The following is a 27,701-nucleotide window of genomic DNA, read 5'->3' as shown; positions in this document are numbered from 1 at the left end:
ACGGGGAGATGGATAGAGAGGCTGCTCCAGGGTCGCACTTCCGGCCATCTCCCTGGGAGACGCGCATTGTGGAGTCGGGAGCCGACCGTGCCAAGTTGGGGTGTCCGGTAACCGGGACCGCTGTAGCGGCCCCGCGGGCGGGATGTTCCGGGGTTTGAGCAGTTGGTTTGGCTTGGAGCAGCCGGCGGCGGGTGGCCGGCAGTCTGAGGGAGACGGGCAAGTCGAGGGAGACGCTTCTCCCCAGCAGTGCTCCGAAGCGGTGTCCGAGTCGGCGGCGGAGGGGGAGCCGCGGCAAGCGGGAGACCAGGAACTCCTTCATCAGGCAAAAGGCCTTGGCAGTGAGTCTCCTCCGGCCCTCGGGACCAGAGAGTGTGGGGGGTGTCTGCTCCCTTCTCTCGAAGCCCCGGAGCTCGGGCCCGACCGCTTGAGGGGGGTGGGGGTGGAAGGGGAGGAAGGTGTGTCTGTCACTCGGTCGTCTTGGGACGGGAGAGGTTGGTGAGGATTTGGGCAAGGCCGAAGCTTCATCTAGCAGTCAAATCCTGTGCCTGAAGTTCCTGGTGACAGGTCACTCTTTACGAAGTGTGTAAACATTGGGAGCCAGGGCCTCCGTAAAACGGTGTCGCTCGACGTCTTTAGGTTTGACAAGGAATCTTTTTTGTTTAGTTCTCCAGCTTTCACCTCCACACCCCCACCCCCATGACGGGGGACATTGGGGGACTTTAGTTGGCTGGAAAAGTGCCCTTTTGTGCCCTTAGGGCACAGTGTGTTGTCTGAAGTAAATTGCGGGAAGAGTTACGGAAGGCCTCCCTCAGGCTGGTCTCCTTTTTAGGTGCAGTGGAATTTTTTTTAAAGCGGGAAAGTAGCTGTCCATTTTTGTCTGATGCAGATTTCGGGACTACATGTATGGTGAACGATATCTCATTTACTCTGTTAAACCTCCCCGTGAGTTGGGAGAACAAGCCCAGAGTTACTGGCTCAAAGTTATACTGACAGCAAGCGGTAGATGTGGTATTTGAACCTAGCTCTAATTTGGAAGCCCGTACCCTTTGAGAGCCACAGTCTAGTTGGAGAGGAGAGTAAAAGTAGTAGGCTTGAAGAATAAACACATAGTTTAATAAGCAAGACAAATAAACACATAAATACATAGCTCTAGTAATTCTGATTCTGGAGACCTTGGCGAGCTTAAATAATCAAAGAAAACGTCTTTGAGAAGGTGGGGGTCTAAAGCAGGTGGCACTACAAGTGAGAGAACTGCAGCAAAGGTAGATTCTAAATTTAGCAAGCATTTTTTAAGAATCTACTAAAAGGCCAGAGCAAAAGGGGAGGCTGGAGCCTGAGATTGGAGAAACACGTATTTGAATAAGAAAGGCTCTAACATTCAAAAAGTTTGGAGAGGGGGCAGGGAAAACAGACAATCTCAAGACATGGCAGTACAGAATCTCAGCTCAAATTCCCCAAACAGTGCACACACACACAAAAAAATACAGCTAAGTGCTGTGCAACAAAATCTCTAAAGAGGGAACATTGTTTTGTGTGTAGAGAATTGAGAAGAAATGAGCTTGCAATGCTGAAGAGATGTGAGGTGAATTAGGCCAGAGCAAAAAGGCTATGTTGGGTAGTTGAGATAGATAGAAGTGGGACCATGTTAGGAAAAGCAGGGTATGGGTGTTTACTCCATTTCATAGAACATAGAGAACCATTTTTGTTGATCTTCAGGAAACTATCAAAAGTCACTTTTTTTTTTTTTTATGTAATGTCTGCGCCTAACATGGGGCTTGAACTCACAACCCTGAGATCAAGAGTCACATGCTCTAGTGACTGAGCCAGCCAGGCACTCCAGAAGTCAGTTCTTAAAACAGCAAGGGCTTTATCGTCAGCTTGAAACCTTACATTTGTATTTACTTATTTTTATAAAGATTTTATTTATTTATTTGAGACACAGCACGAGCAGGGGTAGGGGCAGAGGGAGAGGGAGAGAGACAAGCAGACTCTCCACTGAGCAGGAAGCTCAATGGGGGGGGGGCTTGATCCCAGGACCTTCTGGAGATCATGACCTGTGCCCAAGGCAGAGGCTTAGCCAACTGAGCCACCCAGGCGCCCCAAAAAGACTCCTCTCTTAAAAACTGAAATTAAGTGTCTCTGAGCCTGACTCCCACTATGTAGATTGATTTCTTTAGCCTTTTAAAATCTACATGGACTCTCCTGGGATCCCCGTTTATTTTGTAAACACTTGTTGAGTGCCTGCCTTCAAGGTTGGACCCTAAATACTTCTGGTTCATGATGATCTATTTGTAAATTTAGGCAACTCACCAGTTACAAATGGTGGACACCCAGGCCTGGATTCCACTCCCTCACCTAAAACCAAACCTTCCTGTGCTTGGTCCTCCCTCCTGATAAACTCTGGCCTCCTAGGATTACCTACTTCAGAAGGAGGACAGTTTATAAGGGAATTCACTGAAGAGCTCCTCCATACCTCCCTGAAGGCCTCATGCCCCAAAGTAACTTCTTTTTTTTTTTTTTTAAAGATTTCATTTATTTATTTGACAGAGACAGCCAGCGAGAGAGGGAACACAAGCAGGGGGAGTGGGAGAGGAAGAAGCAGGCTCCTAGTGGAAGAGCCTGATGTGGGGCTCGATCCCAGCACGCTGGGATCATGCCCTGAGCCGAAGGCAGACGCTCAACGACTGTGCCACCCAGGCGCCCCCCCCAAAGTAACTTCTTATTCAGCACAAATTGGTTGCTTGGTTTTTGTTAAAGTCGACCAAATTGAAGCTTTATCTGTACTCTTCCTTTAAAAAAAAAAATCCATACCTCTGAGAGTGTTAAATATATGAGTCATTTGCACAGTTTAAATAAGTGGGAGGATGGCCAAAAATGAGCTTTGGCTTTTTCAAAACCATCCCTAAGGCCAGTCCATGCCCAGAAATGGAGGAAGGGCCACCTCCTCTTCTCCTTTGAAAAGTGCTCTTAGTATTTGCAGTGGAACTGTATTAGTTAGGCCATCCTCATTTTCTGTAGGGAAAGTGCATTTCAAGTTCTAGGTTCCTAACTTGCTTAGTTTACAACTAAGAAGGCCCCAAAAGTTAGTGTGTATGTAGGAAAATATATGTCTGCTTCAATACAGAAGTAAAAGAACTGACGGGGGAGGGCAGTGCAAATGGTCAAGAGCTTGGATCCCACAGCTTATGAACAATACTAAAAAGAACTGGGGATTTTAGCTTGAAGAAGAAACTTAGGGGCATTGCTCAAAATTCTGGAAGTTTTTTTTGTAGAAAAGTCATTACATGTTACTTAAGAGGACAGATCTAAATCTGAGAGGTAGAAATGACAAGGACAATGAAAAGGATTTTCTAATTAGAGGGGATAACAGTAATAATTGGCTACCCTTTGAAGTCATGTGCTCCCCATCCCTGGAAGTAGGGCTACCTGAGTCAGAGTTTCAATTAGGTAACCTCTAAAGCCCCTTCCAACATGAAGATTCTAAAATTGTATGAAATATAGTATTTTTGAAAAATTAGCCAGCAGTGGCTTAATATTGATTTTCTAAGGCTTTGCCTTAGAAACCACTATCTACTCCTTATTTTCTTGTTCTAGCAGCAAGCCTTAAACTCTTTCTTCTTTTTAGTCTGTCAAATGTATGCTTTTTCTGACCTTTGAGAACCTTCCCACTTTTCTTTATCCTTATCATTCCATTCAGTTCTGTAAGCCCTTGTCACTTGCTCATATGACATGAGGCAATATGGAATTGGGGCACAAGCTTGCCGGTTAGAAGCAGATAGCCTTTGTTTGAGTTTCCTGCACTATTGTCTTTATTGTGATATCATTTGCAAATTACGGAAAATTCACCTTCAGATTACAGGGAATCCAACAGAGGCATAATGAGAAGACCTTGATTATGTCAGAATTCCCCAAGACCAACCCTAGGTTTGATGAGCACCCACCAAAATTGGGGTTGTTTTGGCAAGGAGAAAAGGGATAGGCATTGGCTAGGCAGTCAGCAGAGTCTGCCACTATCTTAATGGGCAAATCATTTATCCTCTGTGAGCCTTGGCTTACCTGTCTGTAAAACTGGGCAGATTATACCTATTCCTCCCAAGATGATTGTGAGATTAAAATGACTACTTTCATTGTTAGCAGTTTGCCCCCTCCTTCCATAAGGTTGCATAGTCATACTCACTGAGAGCCATTTTACTTAGTCTTCCTTTTCTTCTTTGGTTGCTGCTTTAGTTGAGACCTTCTCTTTGTGCCTATGTTCCTGAAGTGGACATTGTACTCCTGTTACTTCCTGTTAACTCTTATCTTAGTCTCAATTTTTTCTAACCAGTTAATGAAAACTGTCTTTAACTTGGTATCATCCAATATATTAATTTGCAAAATTAATAAACCACTTCTCATCTTTATGAGCTTCTTACCTGAAAATCTCCTATCATGCTTTCCTACATCCCACTCCCTCTGACTTCGGAATCCAGCCCACTCTCTAATTACTCTTGGGAGACCTTCTCCCTCCCTTCTCTGAGTGCCTCTGTTTAATGATTATTCTTGCTCCTCTTGTCTTTGAGCCTCTTATTGGTTTGTTTGTTTGTTTAGAAATGGACATTCCTTGAGGGCAAGAACTATACTTCCTCCAGTGTTCTCTGTGTTGAGTGTACTCCACTCTTGGAGTCATTAAATCTGAGAATTGAGATTATTATGCTAAAATACCAGGTTTTTTAAAGTTTATTTATTTATTTAAGTAATTCCTACACCCAGTGTGGGGCTCGAACTCACGATGCCGAGACCCACAGTCACACTCTCTTCTAAGCCAGGCACCCTAAAATACCAGTTTTTAAATAGAAATCCTCCTTAGAATAAAAATGAGGAAAACATTTTCCTGAGAAAATCTTAAAAGGAACGCTGCTGTTTTAGAACTTTAGATTTCTTTGAGTATCAGCAAAAAATATTTTTACAAAATAATCTGGCTACCTACCCAATTTATTGTACCACTTTGTAAAAAGACTAGTCATAACCGAAGGGAAATGAGGGACCTCCCTAAAACTCAGCACTTATTATGTTGCTCCCCGTTCGTCCATTTAGCAAGTACTTATTGGTCACTCACTGGGGATACAGTGGTGAATCAGACAACCTTGGTGCCTGCCCCAGTGGGACTTAGGATGGGCCTTCAGTCTAAGTGAGAAGTCAGAGCCACCAAGTGATCAGTAGAGTGTCATGAATGTTGTTGGACTGGCAACACAGTCCAGGGAACTGTGCTGAGGGAACACATCTCAGGAGGTCCTACTCTAGTCAAGGAGCCAGGGAACATTGCCTGAGAGGTACTATCTAAGCGGAGACCCACAGTATATGTAGAGTTAGCCTGATAAAGGAAGGGCAGATAAAAGTGTTTCAAACCAAGGAATAATGTATCTGAGACCTTGGAGATACTCAAGAATTTCTTGGGGTCATATGAATGTAGAATAGGAGGGGGAAGAATGGCGAGAATGAAACCAGAGGCAAGTAGTATCCTGTGGTATAGTCACAATGGGTTGTTGACATCACTGACGGGTAAACACCACCAGACACAATGGGAAAAAGTAGACTGTTTATGGTAAAGGCTACAGAAAGTGGGAGAGAAGGTTGTTCAGATTGGCAGATAGTATTGCTGCTCCCAGATAGCAGTACAAGTTGCCTGATTCTCTGAAAGAGATACCAGTGAGGATTTAATCCGGTGTGCCAAGCTCCCTTTGCCATTCTTATCTGGGTTTTCCCCCTGCCTGAGGGTTGTGAGAGTCAACCTACCTGCCCCTCAGCAGGCACAAGTAGCAGAGACAAGACTGCCCTAACTTAGAGAGTATTTCCCACTAGACGAGATGGGAAGGCCAGTTGCCCAAGAGCATGTCCCAGCAAGTCCTGCTTCAGAACCAGCCTGAGGTTGCTTCCTGCCCCCTACATTGTATCCAGTGTGGACTTTGAAACAATATTTGTCTAAGTACAGACCTTTAAGTTGCAATAGAGCCTTGATGCTTGTATCTTTTCAAGTCTTATGGAAAGTTAATTTTGTACTTTTGCTTTGTTTTGTAAAGATGAGTGTGCATGTTCCAGTTTTATTTTTATTTATTTATTTTTAAAGATTTTATTTATTTGACACAGAAAGAACACAGGCAGGGGGAGCAGCAGGCAGAGGGAGAGGGAGAAGCAGGCTTCCCGCTGAGCGGGGGGCCTAATGTGGGGCTCGTTCCCAGGACCGTGGGATCATGACTTTAGCTGAAGGCAGGTGCTTAACCACTGAGCCTCCCAGGCGCCCCTACGTGTTCCAGTTTTAATCTTATTCTGCATATTTGCTCATTATTATTAGTTAAGAAGGATTTATATTTATATTAGGGCTTGCCAAGATTTGTCTTTATTAAAAATTCCCCCAGATTTATTATGGGATGGCTTAATCTAGGGGAGGAAGGACATGAAGAACATGTTTTCTTTGAACAAGAGGGAAGGAGAAAATAAAATAGTATATTTGAGTCGAGAAAGCAAGGAAAGTGAAAGGGAGCCTTGATCTTACTTGTGAAGTTAGAAGGGAGATAATCTACTGAGATAAATTAAAATGAGAGACTGGAGAAGGGCAAGACAAGTCTGAAACAGCTACTGGGAGAGCGAGGGTAGGAGTATGCTAACGCTCTTTGAAGGAGGTGAATTAAAGGCCTGGTATGGATGGCTGGTCCACCCAGGAAGTGACCAGAGTACTATCAGTGTTTCAAGTCCTGGTTAACAAGAATCATGCCCTATGGTTTAAGATTCCCATGAGAGCTCTTTAAGAGAACAATCACAAATATAATAACCATTGTACTTGAATGGAGCATAGACTGTCTTTTATTCTTTACAGACTATCTGTTTAGCTTTGCAACTGCCGCTACAAAAAAGATAACTGAATCAGTTGCTGAAACAGCACAAACAATAAAGAAATCAGTAGAAGAAGGAAAGATAGATGACATCATTGATAAGGTACATTTAAACATCTTTTGAAATTGATTAGCAGCTAATATAATTATCCCTTTTCATGAACTTTATTAATCCAAGTAGGATATCATATTCTGATAAAAATATTGTTTTGAAATTCTGAGGTTTTTTTCTCATTTTGTATAAGAAGTAGCTATGATTTAAATAATCTTGGTTTTACTTTTAATATATTCTAAAATACACTGATACTTTTGGGTAATACTAAACTTTTTATATTGTGAATTTAAACTATAACTGTTTCCAAATATTTATGCCTTTGCATCATTCATTTAAGTGTTTAAAGTCCTAGCCCGTTAGGAATTACACTTTTATGACTCGAAGAAGTAAGTTTGTTCATTTCCTGCAGTGGTGGCGTGCATGCCCAGGGAATTTCATTTATCTTGGTAATTATTTGAACTAAGGAGGTCATCAATTAAACTTTAGATAGCTTGTTATTTAGATGCTTTGTTATGTGTACTCTTTGTTAGAATGAGATTTGACTTGGCTTTTATTGGTTTTTTTTGGAATAAAGCAAAAATTCAGTTTTTAACTCATTTATCTTTGCATTTGAAAAGATAATCCATCATAAAAAGAGTTGTATACTTAAAATTCAGATATGTTGAATTTCTATTTGTTGGGGAAAGGGGGAAGTATCACTTTTTAACTGCTTTATTTGAAGAAAATTAATAAAATATCTCATGACTTCATAAATCTTAAATGTAATTCTTATCTAGTAATAAAGTTCTCAAAGTAACTTGATTCTTTATATATTTTTTTAACAGACAATTATAGGAGATTTTCAGAAGGAACAGAAAAAATTTGTTGAGGAACAGCATACCAAAAAGTCAGGTATGATAGAGGTTTTTGTACACTACTTACTTACCTGCCAGATTTTATTGAGCACCTGTTAATGTGCCAGACACCACACTAAGGCTCTGACGATACAAAAATGTGTAAGTAACAGCCCCATCCTTCAGGTAGCACAAAGGCTAGTGGGGGAGACAAGCTCATAAACCTTTGGGCTTTAGAGGAAGGAAGGATATTGTTCCCTGTGGCTGGGATAGAGGGTGAGACCAGCAGGTGACAGCCCCTCTGGGGAGCTGGTTCTGAAAGAGAGTGAGCTTTCATTTCTCACTTTAGAACATGTCCAGCACAGTGTGTGATGTACACATAATAGGCACTTAGCAAAAGTTGGCTCTCTTCCCATTCTCTTTGGGAGGAAAAAATGAAAGAGCTTTCCTGCAGAATGCCAGGGGGCTGTGAAAAGTCATGAGGTGTTGTGGGAAGTTACTCAGTACATTTCTTCTTCCTTCCTTCCTTCCTTCCTTCCTTCCTTCCTTCCTTCCTTTTTTAAGATTTTATGTATTTATTTGAGAGAGAGCAGGGGGAGAGGGAGAGGTACAAGCAGACTCCCCGCTGAGTGGGGAACCTGCCGCAGGGCTCCATCCCAGGACTGAGATCATGACCTGAGCCGAAGTCAGACGCTTAACCGACTGAGCCACCCAGGCATCCCTCAATACATTTCTTTACTGATAAGTCCTCATTTAAATGTTTGATAGTTATCGGCTCTGGATGTACTCAGACACAAAGCTGGCCTCATGTCTTTGAATTTGGCAAAAGGGTAAAATAATTTGATCAGTTTGAGCAGTGCCACAATTTCAAAAAGAGTTAATTGTGTGGTGAGTCCGGCATTGTCATGCCTAGGTAAACTCAAAGTGTAAAGCAGATCTTTGGGACAAATAATCTATACAAATTAGCATACCTTCGGGATTCATGGGAAGCAGTGAAAGTGGTCCCGACTTGGAGACTTGGGGTAGGAGCTGGTTGGAGCCTCTGAGATAGGAACTTTGAGGGACTAGGGTGAAAGGATTAGAGGCGCTTTCAGTTTTGAGGCGCCCTTTTAGAGTCCAGGTGAGAGGAACATGTACAGAGGCAGGGAAGGGAATGCAGGTAGCATATCAGGAAAACGCCCTTGCTCGGTTGCACTATTCACATTTCAAGGGCCCGACAGCCACATGGAGCTAGTGGCTTCGGGCAATGCAAACCTAGAACATTTCCATCATTGCAAAAAGTTCTGTTGGTCAGCACTGCTCTAAACTAACTGAATGAGGTCCAGCAGTGGCAGTTGATTCCTGTTTGAAGCATGGAGAATTCCATCTACCAGTACAGATTATTAGTTAAGTCATGTAAAAACCATGAGAGTGGGTGACCTCAGTGAAAAGTGTGTCAAGGATGAAGAGAGCTGAGCAGAGATCTAGTGTCGAGGGGAAGGGAGGAACAGGGAGAATTGACAGTTCCTGAGTACCTGCTAAGTGGTGGGTACTTTATATACAATATCTTCTTCAGTAAAAGGAAGGATCAGCAAGGTTAAGTAATTCGATGAAGGTTGCTCAGCTGGTAAGTGATGAAACAAATCTGCCATTAAAAAAAAAAAAAACAAAAAACAAAAAACAGCTAGGAGAGAGAAACAATGGAAGCCCAGAGAGGGGAGAATTTCAAGGAGAGTGAGGTCAGCTGAGAGGTCCATTTACAAGGACCATGACGAGAGGCACTGTGTGAGTATCCCACATGCATTTGTTAATTTAACAGTCACAGTAACTCTCTGAAGTACTTTTGTCTCCATTTTGCAGAGAAGGAAACTGGGCTTAGAGAGAAAAGAACTAGGAAGTGTCCATGGGTGAGACAATCAGGAGGTTATTGATCACCTTAAAAAGAGCAGTTTCAGAAGAACAGGGAAGTGGGGGGTGTCTCATCCATACCCGTAGATTGGGCCTTGAGAGGACCTCATCTGAGGGTAAGAAACACCAGGAGAGGCTGTCCAAGGTGAATAGACTAAAAATGGAGGCCAGAATATTAAAGTAAATAGTGTGAGGGGAAAAAAATTTTTGAAAGGGTTTTACCCCAATTTTTTTAAGTATGAAAATGTGTTTATTTTATCTTGTAGTTAATGGAATTTGGATTATAATTGCCATCATTTGCTTGCTTAGGATGAGCCAAAGAATGGGCCAAGTGTCTGTCTGTCTGTCCACATGTCCATCCACACATGCACATAACTTTTCTATCGCAGGTACACAATAGGATGTCTCTTCCATTGGACTTTTGCAGCATGATAGAAAGGAAGGTTGCTTTGGCAAAAATATTAGGACTCCCTGCATGTCTGTCTTCTGTGCTGATCTCCCACCTTCACAGCCTTGGCTCTGCCCTCTTGCCCCGCCCTGGTTCGGATGGTAGAGCTGCTCAGATGAGCAACATACTCACTGGCTTTGTCTCCACTCTTTCACACTTGCTGCTCCCTCTGAATGCCCCCTACACACATCCACCACTGAACTCCTCCTCCTAGACCAAGATCAGCTCCCAGGTCTTCGCAGAAAACCCCTGGGACTCACCTCTCAGTGGTTGCCATTGTTTTCTGGCATTATAAGCCTGCTGAGTTGTACTCCTCTCTTTTTCTTGTGAGCCCCCAAAACAATGTGTCTTTTGAAGATCCCAGCCCTGTTGTTTATTGCCGCTGATTTGCCCATTTCTTTTTTTCATTTGCTTTCAGTCCTGACAACCCTTTTCTCAATTCCTAATTGCTTATTACCTTTTGTCATGAATCAAGTATAGTGACTTTTTAAAAGGAACTTTTTATTTAGAAATAATTTTAATTTACCGAACAGTTGCAAGTATAAAAGGAGTACTGAGAACACCCCGACACCCTCTACCTAGATGGTTGCTTTTATTCCATCAGCCTTATCCTTTACTCTCTTTCTCACTCTATGTGTCTTGTCTTTTCTGTTCCACTCGGTGTGTGTTTCCTAAGAATTAGGGATATTCTCTTACATGGTCCAGCTGTCAGCTTTAGGAAATATAACATTGATACAGTGTACATATTCTGATTTTGTCAGTTGAACCAGTAATGTCCTTTGTACATTTTTCCCCCTCAATACAGCATGCAGTCTAGGGTACAGTATTGTAGCTTTTGTCATGTGTCTTAGCCTCCTTTAATCTGCAACATTTCCACAGTCTTTGTCTTTTATTTTAGGACGCTAATGTTTTAGAAGGATACTTCCCCCACCTTTTTGTTTTTAAAGATTTTATTTATTTATTAGAGAGAGCACAGGTGGGGGGAGGGGCAGAGAGAGAGGGAGAAGCAGACTCCCCACTGAGTAGGGAACCACCATGGGGCTTGATCCCAGGACCCTGGGATCATGACTTGAGCTGAAGGCAGCCACTTAACCAAGTGAGCCACCCAGGCGCCTCTCCCCCCTCCTTTTTTTAAATAAACTATTCCTCAGTTGGGCTTTGGCTGATACTTCCTCATGATTAGATTGAGATTATGCATTCTTGGCCAGAATACTACATAGATGATGTTGTGTCTTCCTCGGGCTATCATATCTGGAAGCCTACCATGGCCATCTCTTTCTCATTGGTGGTGATGATTTGGGTCACCTGGTCAAGGTGTTGTCCAATTTCTCCACCATATAATTTAAGTAATTTTTTTACCAAATGCATACATGCTTTAGTCATACATCACGTCTGGGAATTATGATGAATGTTCATGTTTGGAACTCGTTAGTAAATTGCTAAAATGATTATGTGGAAACATTCTCATTCTTTCAAACCACGGATTGCAGTGTAACCCTTGTAAGCTGTTTTTCTCTTTTCTTTGTTATTAAAAACCTTTAGAAGCAGCAGTGCCCCCATGGGTTGATAGTAATGATGAAGAAACAATTCAACAACAAATCTTGGCCTTATCAGCTGTAAGTATCTGTGATTCCTTATATAGAAATACTTTCTTCCTATCATGATTTTATCCTTAGAATGTTTTTCTTCTATACAATTTTTTAAATGTTCTGAGATGTTAGGACTGTACATATCAACTTTCACTATTTTTTCCCCCTAAGAAACCCCCCTTCCAGTTTTAACCTGCTTCTCCTTAAGTTCTTTTTTCTTAATGGTAAACTATAATCTATTACACAAAATAATTCTTTCAGCCATAAAAGGATTCTTTTATGTTACTAAGATAATCTTTGAGATAGGCTATCATATAAAGTTTCTAGATAGCGTTCTAGTTTGTCTGAATGAAAAGATTGTATTCTAAATTTTCTGTTTAACTGTTAAATATATTTGAAACTGAAATTGAATAAAAAATAAAATTTTCTGTGCTGGCCCACAAAAATTTCTCTTGAGACTTCAGAGGGAACGCAATGATACCAGTTAACAATTGTATAGCACCTGACAGCTTCAGAAAGAATTTTCTTACGCATTATCTCCTTTGAGGTTCACTGCACGTCTGTGAGGTAGATAGGGGTTTTATCACCATGTACAGGCGTGAGAATATGATTCCCAAATGTGACCCTCACTACTTAACATGTGTCTCCACTGGGCTGTGCATTCTTAGCGGGCAGAAGCTGGCTTTGATCTCTGTCCTCAGCACCCGGCAGCCTGCCCGGCATAGGACCCAGCAAATAGAGCTTTTACTGTATCGGTGGTTTTCAAGCTTTGTTTTTAATCCACTCTTTTTTTTAGCCAAAGTCATAAATGGAACTTTAGGAAACAGAGAACTGGGCTTTACTTCCCTTCCATTGCCCTCCCCCCGGACATTTTCAGGTTTTTTTCCTTTCCATTAGTAAATCCTTCAAAGGCCTGAGCATCCATTATGAGTTTAGTGTGAACCCCATGTATTTTGTTTACTGTATTGTGGCCAGATTTGATGCTGACCTCACATAATGCTTTTCTCCAGAAGCAAATTGGGACAGTGAGGTTATCATTTGAGGGCAAACATCAGATACTCACCAGTCAAGTCCCCACAGCTCCTCTGTCCCCCAGACCTGTTGCTGTCTGTCTTCTCCATCTCAAAATAAGATTCCAGTTATCTACCAGTTTTTTCTAGTCACCAGCCCGAGAGTCTTCCTTCAGTCACACCTCCCCCCCCAGACCCACCCATATCCTGACAAGGCTGTGTTCAAAATATACCTCTACTCCACTTCTCCACTGCCACTGCCACCACCGCGGTCCTGATGCCATCATCTCCTGCCTCCAGGATCCCAGCTGCTGTCCCATNCTTGTCCCTTTCCCTACAAGCTCACATCAGCAGCCACAGGGGTCCATTTATGGTATAAATCCCTTTGTGTCACTCTTCTACATAGAACCTTCTAATGGCATCTCATCTCATATTGGCTAAGATCTAAAAACTCCCTCCACTGGCTTCTGAGGCCCTTGGCTTCACACACCTCTCTTCCCTTGTGCCCCACTGTCCTGGCCTCCCAGCACTCCAGCCACTGTTTGTTTTTGGTGTACAAGCAAACCAAGCTTTGTCCTGCTTTAGTGCCTTGTGATTGCTGTCCCCTCTTCCTGGAACCCCACCCTACACCATTCCATAAGATCTCATCTGAAATGTCACCTCCTTCCTCACCATCCTTTCAGCCCTCCACCAGTTACCCCGTCTCATAGCCTTAGCAATCTAAGCCTTTGTCTCTTCCCACGCCTCCACCCCACAACTGGAATAGAAACACTGTGAAGGCAGGGACTCCATCTGTGCTGTGCCCTGCTGAGCAGGTGACATTGTGCCTGGAGCACAGCGGGTGCTGAATGGGTGAGGCACACAGACACGCCTACAAGAGAGCACCCCAGATTTTAGCATGGCACAGAGGCTTTGAATGATCTTTAGTACATCCTTTATAGTGGCCACGGAATTTGTCAGGGGATAGACGAAATTGCTGTAATAGAGAAATCCAGAAATATAGAAGGTTAAATAAGCTGTTTGTCTCTCTCCCTCCTTCTTCCTCAAGTAAGAGTCCAGAGGTAGATGGTCCACGCAGGTGTGCTTTGCCCACAAAATCATCTACAGACCCAAGTATTTCCTGTCTTAATCCTTTCCTGTGCCAGCCTCTAGGGTGTTGTCTGCCTTTTGTATGGTGAAGGCAGCTCCCGTGACCTTGGCTGCATTCCAGCTTGTGGGAATTGGGAAAGAGATGGGTTGGCATGCCAGGCTATTTGAAAGATGAGACTCAGAAATTGTACCTATCACTCAGGCCTACATCCCTTTGGCAACCTAGATGCATGGTCACTTCCAGATGCCAGGGAGCCTGGGAAATCCGGTCTCTGGCTGGGTGGCCACATGCCCAGCTGGAGCTCAAGAGTTGTGATCCTAAAAGGAAGGAAGGAAGGGATACTGGGAGATAATTAGCAATCTCTGCCAGAGTTGCCTTGCATTCTCTGATTTGCCAAGCACTAGTTGGGATAATTCAGAGCCTAGAGCAGAGTAACCCTTTAAGCGCCTTATGTTGGGGCATAATGCTGTCATTAGGTAGTTATGAGAACTCAGTTCAGCAAATTGTTTTTAGAACCTCCTCTAGGCCAGCGTTGTCCTAGGACTAGAGGTAGATGAGACATGCCCTCCAAAAGCCTGAAGGCTTACTGGACAGCTGCTAGATGAGTACATGCAGCGTCACTCCCTGTGATGAGCACTGTAATGCAGGATGGTAATGAAGCAACAAGGAGACGGGCATCTCACTGGTTTGGAGAGGGGAGGGGATGATCTCAAGGAAGCTTCACAGAACTGATGACATTGGAGCTGTTACTGAGTCTTGGGAGGAGGGTGTGTGGATGTTTGGGGGATGCAGGGTAGGGTTTGAGGTTCAGATAGGGAGAGTTGTAAGCATTTGGGTATGACTGGACTACAGGATGCAGGTGGAGGTGTGGATAGGAAGCCAAATCATGAAGACCTTTTTATACCTTTCTGATAAGTTTGGGTTTCATCTTAAAGGCAACAAAGTGGTCATTGAAGGATTTTAGTGGTAGGTGAAACACACGTTTTTCTTGGGTAGGGGAGAAAGTGGGTTGCTCTGGGTAAGAAAAATGGGACTGGAGACAGCTGCCCCTTCAGCGGGCTGCTCTAGAGATCCAGGTGAAACATGAGGGGGCAATTTTAGGCTTTGCAGTTTTTAGGCTGGAAGGTAGCATAACTAAAAGCCATTTAGGTTCAGATTTGTTCTTGCTTTATTAGCGTAGGAATTCTCAAAAACCAAAAATATTGTTAAAATCTAACATGGGCAAAATGAGATGAAACTGACCAGTGCTGTTAGTAGCCAGTTTCTAATATTTAAGTAGCCAGTTTTCTAAGATTATTCTACACTAGTTTTCACATACCTAAAGGTGCTCCCTGAAACAAACGTGTTCGTACGATTTCAGACTCTAATTTCAGCTAATTGCACAACTGAATTTCCTGGCCTCCCACAGGGCTCTCTCCAGTTGAGACTGTTAAATATATGACAGGATCAGTCATTCTCTACTCTCTTAAGCAGACAGGTTAATGATACCTCAATGGACTTTGTGACTGAAATCTTTAGGAGAATTCAGTATCTGTCAAATCAGTGACACATTGTTACATATTAATTGCATCGTATGGTTTCCCCCATGTTTTTCCCCTTTTCATCAAAGGACAAGAGGAATTTCCTTCGTGACCCTCCAGCTGGAGTGCAGTTTAATTTTGACTTTGACCAGATGTATCCCGTTGCCCTGGTCATGCTTCAAGAGGACGAGCTGCTGAGCAGGATGAGATTCGCCCTTGTTCCTAAACTGTAAGCATTGTGTTCCTGAGCCGGAGCAGTGCTGTGCACAGTATCAGGGAAAAGTGGTGGAATGGTGTTCTTGTTCTCTTTCCCACCCAAGGTTTTTCCCCTGCCCAAAGGCCCTCTTCTCCTCCAGAAATCCCTGTTTGTCCTTTGAGCTCCATTGCAAGCATACCTTGAGGGATACAACCCTGACAGGTATCAGCAGCCCCCCCCCCCCCCAGGGTCCCTTTCCCTTCCCTTCTGCCACCATGGGCTCTTATTCACCTTTTTAAATTCCAATTCCTTGTTTTGAATCTGCTGTATTTTTAGTCCACAGTCTTTATTACTCTATGAGTGTTCCTTTTTTATAGCACTCTATTCTTTTAAATTTTTTTGATTTTTAAAAAGATTTTATCTATTTATTTATTTACTTAGAGAGCATGAGCGGGGAGCGGGGCTGAGTGAGGTGGGAGAGAGAGAATCCCAAGCAGACTCTATGCTGAGAGGGGAGCCCGACATGGGGCTCAATCCCACAACCTTGAGATCACAACCTGAGCCAAAATCAAGACTGAACTGCTCAACTGACTGAGTCACCCAGGTGCCCCAGCACTCTGTTCTTTGTAGATGGGTGCAGTATCTTCCTGTTCTTTGAGAACATGGAGTGTAGTTTTCTTGAAATACTCTTTTGTCTCCGTGCTTTTCTCTGAACTTTTGTGTTTGTCTTGGGCTCCGTCATTCATGTTGCAGGTCCTTCCTATCTGAAGGCGCCGTGCTGAAGGAGCACTTAAAGCTGTGTTCCCACAGACCATTTGGACAGGAAGGCTCAGTAGCCCAGGGCTGGGTGGCTTCCCCGAGAGGAGGACTCCACCTCCTGCCTGACCCCTCTCAGCCGTGCCAGCTGTCCGAGTGTGGAGTGGCTTGGCTCATTGTTAACTGTCACTCTCCGCTGCGTGGGAACACAGTCCCTGGCTGGAAGGGGCAGCACGGGAGTCACAGCCAGCTGGCTGCTCCTGTGGGGCCTTGCCACCATTCCTCCTGTCTTGAGCCCAACCTGCACCAGCCTTCAGAGATGCCTGGTGCCTCCTGTCCCAGGTCTTTCTGAGCAGATGCCTGGTGAACAGGCCTATTCTTGCTGGCTGTCCCTCCTGCGTGCAGCTCGCTGCAGTGCTCGCTGGTCTATAGGGTAGATTACTATTCGCCCTTCACCTTTCTGGCTTCCCCTGTGGTTTTCTCACCAGTTCTCTTTGTCATGTGGATTTTATCTACTTAATGCTTTTTCTATTTTAGAAGTGTTTTCAGAGAGAGCACAAATAAATACCTGTTCATTGTGCTATGTTTAGCTGGCCAAACGGTTTGGTTTTGTTTTGTTTTTTAAAAAACTGTATTTATTTATTTGACAGAGAGAGCGAGCACAAGTAGGCAGAGCAGCAGGCAGAGGGAGAGGGAGAAGCAGGCTCTCCGCTGAGCAGGGAGCCTGATGTGGGGCTCGATCCCAGGACCCTGGGATCATGACCCAAGCTGAAGGCAGATCCTTAACTGACTGAACCACCCAGGCACCCCCCAAACAGGGGTTTTAACAAATTTTGCTAGCCCTTTGGTTCACATGGAAGCAAAGGTCTCCTGTCAGCGAGAGAAGAACAAGTGTTCTTCCAGACTTGTAACAACAATTGTATTGAACCTTTTACTTATTTTTACTTTTTAGTGAAACTCTTCATAATTATCAACATGTTGGTGGTGAATTTTTGTAGCCTTCCCTTCCCCTCCTAAAAAAAAATTTGTGTTATATGGCTAAAATCTCATTACAAATCTAATTCTTAGATTGTGTCTAAAGTAGCTATTTTTGGGGCATGATTCTTGATCTCGGAGTCATGAGTTCAAGCCCCACATTGGATGCAGAGATTACTTTACAATAAATAAATAGCTATTTTTAGTTAAGAATATAAAAAAAATTATCTGATCTGTTCTTTACTATTATGCTTACAAAACCCTGAGAGTTGGCTTTTGAACAGTTCGTGTGTATATATCTGTTGGACACTCTTTCATCTCAGAATTTGAGGTTGTACCTATTCTGAATAACTGCCTCCTTCTGAGAGGAGAGTAGCAAAGCTCTGGGGTTCAAGTGGGCTTTGCACCTAAAGGATCCATCAGCTTGAAGACTGTTCGAATCACCGTGGGCCGCACGGTGGGCCCTCTGCCAGTGCTCTTGGGACTGTCTATAGAGGCCAGGGGGCGCTGGGGCATGTGGCCTGGGGTACTCGTGGCAGGCATATAGCTAGCTTTGGTTCCATTGCTTTGGTTATTAACAATTCTGGACTCCCTCTTATTGCTTAGAGTAATTTTAGAGTTTTTCAAAGATTGGGAGAATTGGTATTTGGCAAATAGTATGTCTAGTTTGTTGCTGGCTAGGTAAATTGTCTATTGAGTGATATAATTCCAGTTTCCTATTGTTAATTCTGTTAGGGATGATTTCAGAAATTAGGGTTATCATTTTTACAACTCTTTATCTATTAGAAATGCTTACTGAAATATTTGCAGATGAAAGGATGTAATATCTGGCATTGCCTTAAAATATTCCATCCCACACCCAGAGAAATGTGTGTGTGTGCAGGAGAGAGGGGCATAGATAAGGCATGATTGGCAAAATACTGGTGATTGTTGGCTAGGTCATGGGTACATGGGGCTTCTCTGTCCTAGTCGCTCCACTTTTGTTGTTGTTGAAACTTCCGTAATCAAACAAATGAGCCATCACACACAAATGTAGGACTTCTGGACTTTCCTTCCTGGCATGCAGAAGTGCAACTTTGATCATTTGAGACACTTGTTGTAAACAGAAGCCATCATTAGCCAGGAACAACTTAGAAAATAAATCAAAACAAACACTTGCTCTGTATTTCAGAATACCTTATGGTGCATTAACACTTCCCTGCAACACCAGTGCTGGCATGAGCCAGGGCTCTTGCATCACAAACACCCTCTGAGGCCTTCACTCTGACTACGGTAGAGAAATCACAAGTCCTTTGCAGCCTTGGACTGACCTATGCCCTTGGTTTCCCAGAGGGTGTTTACAGCATTCTAACGACTTAAAATAGTCCATGAAAGCATAAGTGGTAAGATAGACATTTGGGGATTCCTACGTTCCATGGTTTTCTTTATCATAGGGCTTCTCAGAATTTTTTTTTTTTTAAGATTTTATTTATTAGCGTTTACAAGCAGGGGAGAGGGGCAGAGGGAGAAGGAGAAGCAGACTCTCCGCTGAGCAGGGAGCGTGATGCGGGGCTCGATCCCAGGACCCTGGGATCATGACCTGAGCCGAAGGCAGACATTTAAACTGACTGAGCCACCCAGGCATCCCTCTCAGAATCTTTATATGTCATGCGCATTGTGACTCCGTCCAGAGTGTAACAGAGTATTTCTCGTGTGCCTCTGTGACCTCTTCCTCTTACATCAAGAGGGAGAGACTCTGGGAAAGGAAACAGTCCAGATATTTGTTTTTATTGAGAGCAAACATTGCCCATAATCTGCTGTAGATTGGTGATACACCTCTCTCATTTTGGATATTTCATAGAGCTCGGAGTTAAGTGACTTTGAAAACATTCATGCAGCTCACTACCTCATGTGAAGCTAAGCTCACTTCTGTCTAATGGTGATGTTAACAGTGTAAGATTCTTGAACTTATCCAGGGAAAGAGCCCCACTTCTTTTTTGTTGTTGTTCCCCGGGTATCTTCATCTCTGTAGCCCCTCACCATCCAGGTGTTTAACCTCCAAAAGTGAGTTCTCCGAAGTGAATGTAAAGTGTTGTCTAATTGCAGAAGAGCACATTATAGGTATTTATTGTATTGCTTTTTAAAGATTTATTTATTGTACTTACTGATGGGGGGTGGGGGGATCCCGAAGCAGACTCCCCGCTGAGCAGGGAGCATCCACCCAGGTGCTCCTTGCATTGCTTTTTAATGCTGCCTCAGATTTTGTTAGCTTATCTAGTGGCCACCGCCGTACTCTTGTTTGCCTAGGTAAACTTGTGGTTGACAATAACACCTCACGAACTGCTGTTAAGCCAGGTCTCCCTCCTGCTGAACTGTTTCCAAGGGATGTTATAACAAAAAGAAAATCGTGAGACCACATGAGTTTGGGAAATGCTACTTGTTATTTACTTGGCATAGTAAGAACTTAAGTAAGAGGTCATTATTCCGGTGACCATCTGGGTTAGCAGATAACTTGGCTTATTTGTCCCTGAATCACCCGGATAGAGCCTGATGGCATGTGGCTCTCAGTAAATATTGGTGGAATTAATGAAAGAAAAGATGGGCTGCATCTAGCAGCATGTCATCTTGTTACCTAGCCTGACCCGTGTAGATAATCTTGTATTTTGCCTCTGTCGCTTAAAAAAGCCAGCCTCTGTTGGGGCGCTTGGGTGGCTTAGTTGGTTAAGTGTCCGTCTCCTGATTTTGGCTCAGGTCATGATCTCAGGGTTGTGAGATTGAGCCCCACATTGGGCTCCACAGTGGGTGTAAAGCCTGCTTAAGATTCTCTCTCCCTCCCCCACTCCCTTTCTTAAAAAAGAAAAAAAAAAACAACCCTAGCCTTTGTCACTTAAAAAGCTAGTCTCCTGGCCCAACTTCACCATTCACAGGTGTGACAACCGTGTGTTCTTACGTCTTACCTAAGGCAAGTCCTGCCTTCATCCATAAGCCTGTGTCTCAGATTTTTCTCTTAGTTCTCATTGATTTTCTTCTACTCCTTCAACATCTTTTTCAGTCATGATTTCTTCCTCAAGTGTCTCCCCATTCTAAGACCCTGCATCCCTTCGAGTAAACCAACAGGTAGAGAGGCATTCTGTTACCATTTTGTCACTTCTACTAGCAAAATGTTTTGGGAACACAAAATGAGGGACCTCCAGGCAAGAAAAAAAAAAAAGCCCTGCACATACTCCACAGGTCACCAAAGCCATTGCTAGTTAGGTAATAGGGGTGAACATTTTATGTTTTTTGTTGAGTTTTGTTTTGCTTTCCACCCTCAAGATTTTATTTAATTCTCTGTGGAAAGCATAGTCATCGTTTTTTATTTTTAAGCACTGACACCTTTATATAGAAAGGTTGGAGGTATAGCATAAAAACTTTTTTTTTTCACTCATTTGAGACCTGGTGCTCCATCAGTCCTGACTGCTTTAGTGCATATTTCCTGCAAACAAAGCTTTTCCTACATAACCATTCAGATGAGGAAATTGTCACTTATGCGTTATTGCCATCTGATTCTCAGACCCCATTCGAGTTTTATCATTTGTCCCAATGTCCTTTTTAGCAAAAGGGCCCAGTGCAGACTCACATGTTGCATTTAGTTTTCATGTCCCATCAGTGTCCTTCAGTCTGTTGCATCCTGTCAGGTGTGCACACTGCCATTTTGTCCCGTTACTGTCCACACTTTGGTCACTTCACTTGATGAAGGGGGTTTCTGCCAAACTTCTTAATTTTTTTTTTTAAAGATTTTATTTATTTATTCGACAGAGATAGAGACAGCCAGCGAGAGAGGGAACACAAGCAGGGGGAGTGGGAGAGGAAGAAGCAGGCTCACAGCAGAGGAGCCTGATGTGGAGCTCGATCCCACAACGCCGGGATCACGCCCTGAGCCGAAGGCAGATGCTTCACCGCTGTGCCACCCAGGCGCCCCTTTTCTTAATTTTTTTTTTTTTTTTAAAGAGGTTTCTGCCAAACTTCTTGACTGTAAAGTTACCGCTTTCCTCTTTGAAGGTAGTAAGTATTTTCTGGGGAGGTACTTTGAACTCTGTAAAAATATTCTGTTCCTCATCAGAATTTGAATGTATTCATGTATTTATTTGTATCTGTATAGACTCATGGTTCTGTTTTATGCAATGGTTATAATCTGTTGCTCTCGTTATTTATTTTGATGCTCAGATTACCACCAGCTTGGCCAGTGGGAGCCCATTCAAGTTGGGTTCTGTGTCTTTTTGACTCATTCTCATCATTCTTTTAAGTGCTTCCTTGCTTTCTGGTATGGAGTAGTCCAGGCTCATCTTATTCTCTCCTGTATAACCCTGGAATTGGCCAGTTATCCAAAGAGTTCTGGTTCAGTTTAGTGGAAAATGGTATACAGACACCGAGATCTGAACACTAGTCATGTTCACTGCTATTGGGGTGTCACTACTCCTTGGTTCACTCAGTGGTCAGAGCTAGGGAATATTTGTGTGCTCATGTATATACACATACACTCATTTGCATCCCTATTGAATGAAAACCGTGTATTCATGGTGCTACCTCACAACAGGGATCATTCTAGAATTTTCCCTTTCAATGTTTGTAACTCCCTTCTCTGACCACGAGAAACTTGGCTTGCACTATCCTTAATATTTTTATTTAGTTGGTCAACCCCCTGCGTGTACCCAATCTTCCATTTTCACCACTACCCCCTCCCCTGCTCAGACACCCTCTTCTCCCGGCTCAGGCTGTCACTCCCCATTCCAGGCCAGCCCCATGTGGACACTCAACTTACCCAACTTGGTCACCAGCACCCCCTGCCAGATGATTCTCATATGCAGACAAGTTTGAGGACCACTGAAGGTTCTCAGGTTGAACTGCACTTCAGTCTTCTTATCAGTCATCTCCCACCTCACTGCTAACTCGTACTGATTGCTAGTTATTTGCATGCTGCCAGACATTGCCTTTCATAACAAAACAACACCCACAATCCTTTCTTGTCACTGCTTGAAAGCTCTTAATTGTTCGGTAAACAGCAAATACAGTGCAGTCCCGGCTGCACTTGCAGTCTCCCAGGTTGAAGTGCTGGTCTCACAACAGTGCCTGCTTGCCTCTGCTGAGTCTCACAACAGTGCCTGCTTGACACAGTGTTGGTGTCATTGAAATCCCAAGAAATGCAGAGGTTTCATCTGTGTTCTGTGAGTTACCTTTTGCTGCTGTGGAGAAGAGAGCTATTCTTTTTGTCCTGTCCCACGGCTTCCGGTTCAAAAGCAAGTGAGAGGGGCTCCTGGGTGGCACAGCGGTTAAGCGTCTGCCTTCGGCTCAGGGCGTGATCCCGGCGTTATGGGATCGAGCCCCACATCAGGCTCCTCTGGTATGAGCCTGCTTCTTCCTCTCCCACTCCCCCTGCTTGTGTTCCCTCTCTCGCTGGCTGTCTCTATCTCTGTCGAATGAATAAATAAAATCTTTAAAAAAAAAAAACAAAAGCAAGTGAGAATCTCCTTTGAGCCTCACTCAGATTTGAAAATGCCCTGAAAAAATCTCTTCCCACCTCCACTAAAACAAATAACCCCCGCGTGCATTTGTATGCGCTGCACGCATTCTCAAATGTGTTGTTGTCTGTCCTGAAAAGTGTGAAGGAAGAAGTGTTTTGGAGGAACTACTTTTACCGGGTCTCCCTGATTAAGCAGTCAGCCCAGCTCACAGCCCTGGCCGCCCAGCAGCAGGCCTCCGGGAAGGAGGAGAAGAACCATGGCGTTGAGGAAGACCTGCCACTGACAGGTATATTCAGAGAAGACTTCACCGTGTGTAATTAAAAAAAAAAAAAAGTTACTTTTAAAATACTCTTAGAGACTCTCATGAGCTTGTCATCTTGTACGTACCAAAAATGTCATTGTCATCTTCTGGAAAACTCTTTCCAGAGGAATATTCATTCTCATTGCCCTCTCTCTGACCCTGCTGTCACGTCTTCCCCAAGCTTTGCTTTCCCTTGCCTTCTTTTTCTTGGTCTTCGGGGTTTTTACTTCTTTTTACTTCTCCCTCCTTGCCCTTCACCGTGTAACATTTTATACCTTCTGTCCTCTACGGATTCAGTCTACTGCTTTTCTTTGTTTCTCTGCCTTCCTTCCAAGCCGATGTTCCCCTAGTACTGTACTCTGTAGAGCAGAACCGAGCTCCATTCCACGCCAAGTTACAGTGTCAAGCTCACACCTAGGCACCGTTACGTTGCACACTGGACTCTTATCATGACAGTTGACCCCTAGTGTTTTATAATACCAGCAGCAATTTAAGATCTGTAATAGTAATTCAAATAAGGAAGGTATTCAAAAATAAGAAGAAAGATATTTTGTGTCATAATCTTAACGTTTCATGAACACCTGTGTGTAGGTACTAATTACAACTAGTGACTTACCTGTTCGTGGAATTTTAAATAATTATGCAAAACCATGTATCCTAAGGCACGGGTTGTACAGACCACTAGAAAAGAACCTGACACTGCATTTAGGGTCAGGGAAATGTAATGAAGGTGCTCTACACAGTAAAATTTGGCATTTTGCATATGGGTGTTGAAAAGAATCCCAATTGTCTATTATTCTTTACTATTTATTTTCATTGATTTTATTAGAAAATGCTGTTTTAGCAGATACTGCCTGTATCACAAAATGGGCTTAAGACAGGATTCAGTAAAGACTGTATGCCTAGTATGAACCTAGTAAGGTTCATAAGATAGAAAATGTGGCCCAGGAGAAAGAGGGGAAGCTGTGATTGAGCATTGCACTTTGCTTTGTGCTTTCTAGCATTCGTGACAAATGGAAAATTTGATAAATAACTGAATTCTCATTATCCTAAAAGACGGAGCAGAACTATTCCTGAATTTGATTTCAGTTAACACTGAGGCCAAAATTTATTTCCTGCTTGGAAATCTTATATGAGGAGTATCAAATAGGATGACATAAAAAAAATATTCCCAAAAGAAAGGAGTTGAAATGGTCTCACCTAGCTATTTCTTGAAAGCATAACATAAGAGCTCATTTCTGAAAATTATGTAGTATCGTCGTACTTGTGGATATTTTAGTTGTTACTATAATATGTATTCAGAATTGAATCAAGCAATTTTTGTCTCTTTTATTCTCACTTCTTAGAGGCAGTACGGCCCAAAACGCCACCTGTCGTAATCAAATCTCAGCTTAAAACTCAAGAGGTAATACAGTTTTACATTGTACCTAGTAGTTGATGTCTGGAAATGCAGTAACTCTGTGTTAACTATCTCAGATCCCATTTGAAACTGCTTAAGTATATGGGTCTTATCTGTTTTGAAGAAGAGGGGTCCAGCACTTGCGTACTTAGGGACCTGTAGCTGAGACATGAGGCGATTCCCTGGTATCAGTCATTTTAGATGTGTTCTCAGGAATTGGACTGAGTGACTGGAGTGGCCCAAACTGTGAGGAAGCATAGTGGATTCAGGTGGTAGCTCATCTGGTTCCCAAGCAGCCGCGCAGGTTAGAAGGCTAGAGAGCAGTGAGCATCTGACTAGCGGAGGAAGGAGACGAAAGGGACGCTGCGCTAACTGCCGCTTAGAAAACCATTCCCAGAGCTCCTTTGTTGCATTTCAGGATGAAGAGGAGATTTCTACCAGTCCAGGGGTTTCTGAGTTTGTCAGTGACGCCTTTGATGCCTGTAACTTAAATCAGGAGGATCTGAGGAAGGAAATGGAGCAACTGGTTCTTGACAAAAAGGAGGAGGAGACAGCCGTTCTAGAAGGTACCAGACAAACAAAATAGCTGTGCTCTTTTCCGATTCCGAAGTCGATTGTAGAAAATGTCATTCTGAAGCAGATATACAAACACAGTAACTTCTGCGTCAGAATTGCTTCTCCGTTCCCCATTAGAAGATGGATTCTAGCACACGTGACGAGATCTCACATCCCCCTGCCTCAGCATGCACAGGAGTGTAGAGAGGAGAAACTGAGCCCAGAGAGGATAAGTGATTGGTCCAAGGCACCTCAGCCGCAAGAACATGTAGCCAGCGACAGGTGACAAAGAGTGCACACCCTTTCACTTAGAGACAGCATCCTCTAACCTTCTACTTGGGTTTATACTTTTTTTTTTTTTTTAAGATTTTATTATTTGAGAGAGAGCGAGCATGTGCACATAAGAAGGGAGAAGGGCAGAGAGAGAAGCAGGCTCCCTGCTGAGCAGGAAGCCTGACATGGGGCTCGATTCCAGGACCCTGGGCTCGTAATCTGAGTCAAAGGCAGATGCTTAACCAACTGAGCCATCCAGGCGCCCCTTGACTTTATACTTAGATGTAGAAGATTCTTTTCCCTGCTGCTCTGTGCCACAGGAGCATTGCCTCGGGAAGGAGCATGCTGCCTTTAAAAAAATAATAACTTAGAGACAAAGTACAAGCTGGGGGCGGGGGGCGGCTGATTTCTTTGGCACATCAGGACAAATGAGTGGCTTTCTACTGGATGAAAAGCAAAGGCTCGGGTTAATCATCATCAAACCAAGAGTGTTTTATGAAGCCTTCTGAGACTTACAATGTACTCAGGAAGCCGGCTTTCCCCCATTTGTACAGAGAGCACCCGTGAGAAAACTAGCCTCCCAGAGTTGAACTGGAACCCTGATGGCACACTGTGGAGGGACTCTGGAGGAAAGAATTGGGAAGGAAGGAGGTAGGAAGAGTTTCTGGGGCAAAGAGAGGCCAGAGGGGAAGTGAAAACTTGGGCTCACTAGCTACCTCAGACCCCTCCCTCCCCCATCTGTTTCTGATAGAGATGACTGCTGGCCACCGCGGAGGGACGGGGGGGCAAGAGTCCCGTGTGCTGTAGGCGACAGCCAGAGCAGCCTGTGTGCTGGTTCCCTTTTTGCCGGTGATGGCTAGTAGCACAGACCCCGCAGGAAACTGGAAGTTGCCCTGAGGCGGGATTCATAAGGTGCTGGCTGGCTGCTCTGGGCAAGCTGTTCTTTCATTGAACTCCTGCCCGAGTTATAATTTGGACCACATAATATTCTTTTATGTATTCATTGTTTCGGCCCCGCAGCTAAATTGTAAGTTTTCCTCAAGGGCAATTACACCTTGTTTTGGTCATCCCACAGTACCTGACATGGAGTCTGGCACCCAGTAAGCCCCTAATAAATATTTGTGACATTGGTGGTTTGCCATGCAACATACCGTGTCCTTCCCCTTGAGTCTCTGCTGCCAAAAAAATGAAAACATTGGGTTTTTGTTTTCTCTATAGCTACTAAATTTAAGGTTTGTTTTTATTATTTTTTTTAATTTTGTTTACTTATTTGTCAGAGAAGGGAGTACAAGCAGGGGGAGCGGCAGGCAGAGCAGGCAGAGGGAGAAGCAGGCTCCCTGCTGAACAGGGAGCCCGATGCAGGGCTCGATCCCAGGACCCCAAAATCATGACCTGAGCTGAAGGCAGACGCTTAACCTACTGAGCCACCCAGGCATCCCAAGGTTTGTTTTTAAAAGAAGAAAAGGGAGGTGCCCACCTGGCTTAGTCAGCGGATCGTGTGACTCTTGATCTCAGGATCGTGAGTTCGAGCCCCACTTTGGGGGTAGAGATTACTTAAAATCCCCTCCCACACCCATATATTGAGGGTCTAAGCGGAAAGTTGCAGTTCTGAATCTCAGTGCAGAAGAGGAACGTGAGAGCGTAGATGGAGCCCAGTGTGCAGGGCCAGGCTTCATCAAAAGACCTCCTGACTTCAGGTTCTGGTATCCGTTGCCACTCTGGGGAGACGACGCTGAAGTGCTTACGCACAGATTGTGAAGCGTGGCTCCATCTGGATGTGTTACTATCAAGCTGTGTGTTCTTGGGCAAGTCACTTAACCTCTCTAAGCCTCTGTTTTCCAACCTGTAAAATGTGCAGCAGTGTATCTAGTTCTTGGATTGTTCTAAAGATGGGGGGGAAAAAAGGAGTGATATGTAGAAAGCAGTTAGCACAGTGCCCAGCTCATTGAGTGCTCAAGAAACATTAGCTGTTTTTTTCTACCATGGTCATTGTTGATAGTGGTAAAAATTTATTTGCAACCAAATATTAATTATCAACTGTCCATTTAAATATAAGGAAAAGCAGAGGTTTTAGAAATCAAAATAATACCCAGTAGTATAGCACTTACCCGATTCATCTTTCTAATCATATTTCCTTTCAGTTACTGTTAAAATTTGGTCCATTTTTCTGAACAGACATGGCGAGGAAGCTTGAGATGTTAAAAATTGCCAAGGCTAGGACTTCCACAGGGAATTATACTTGACCGAGTTGTTAAAACCAGCATTGTGAATTCAGAGAGAATCTTTTCCTTCTCATTTGTTTCTTTCAGAAGATTCTGCAGATTGGGAAAAAGAACTACAACAGGAACTTCAGGAATATGAAGTGGTGACAGAATCGGAGAAACGAGATGAAAACTGGGATAAGGAAATAGAGAAAATGCTGCAGGAGGAAAATTAGCTCTTTCCTGAAATAAAAGAATAATGCTTAA

General features: G+C 43.6%; 1 protein-coding gene across 2 annotated transcripts; it reads left to right on the top strand.

Annotated features, from left to right (window-relative positions):
* SYAP1 (synapse associated protein 1) lies at positions 1-27,701 on the top strand. Of its 2 annotated transcripts, none has more exons than XM_040633962.1 (9): positions 1-338; positions 6,851-6,969; positions 7,746-7,812; positions 11,632-11,705; positions 15,388-15,527; positions 22,843-22,991; positions 24,353-24,411; positions 24,824-24,971; positions 27,546-27,701. In XM_040633962.1, the coding sequence occupies exons 1-9, from the start codon at positions 143-145 to the stop codon at positions 27,668-27,670; spliced, it is 1,077 nt and encodes a 358-aa protein (XP_040489896.1). In that variant the 5' UTR covers positions 1-142; the 3' UTR covers positions 27,671-27,701. The 2 variants fall into 2 exon arrangements, with proteins under 2 accessions (XP_040489896.1, XP_040489891.1); XM_040633957.1 differs by having other exon boundaries at positions 2-338; positions 27,543-27,701.

Source organism: Ursus maritimus (assembly GCF_017311325.1).
Source record: "Ursus maritimus isolate PB19 chromosome X unlocalized genomic scaffold, ASM1731132v1 scaffold_X1, whole genome shotgun sequence".
NCBI classification, from domain to species: Eukaryota; Metazoa; Chordata; class Mammalia; order Carnivora; family Ursidae; genus Ursus; species Ursus maritimus.
This window is presented reverse-complemented; position numbering and strand designations above follow the sequence as displayed.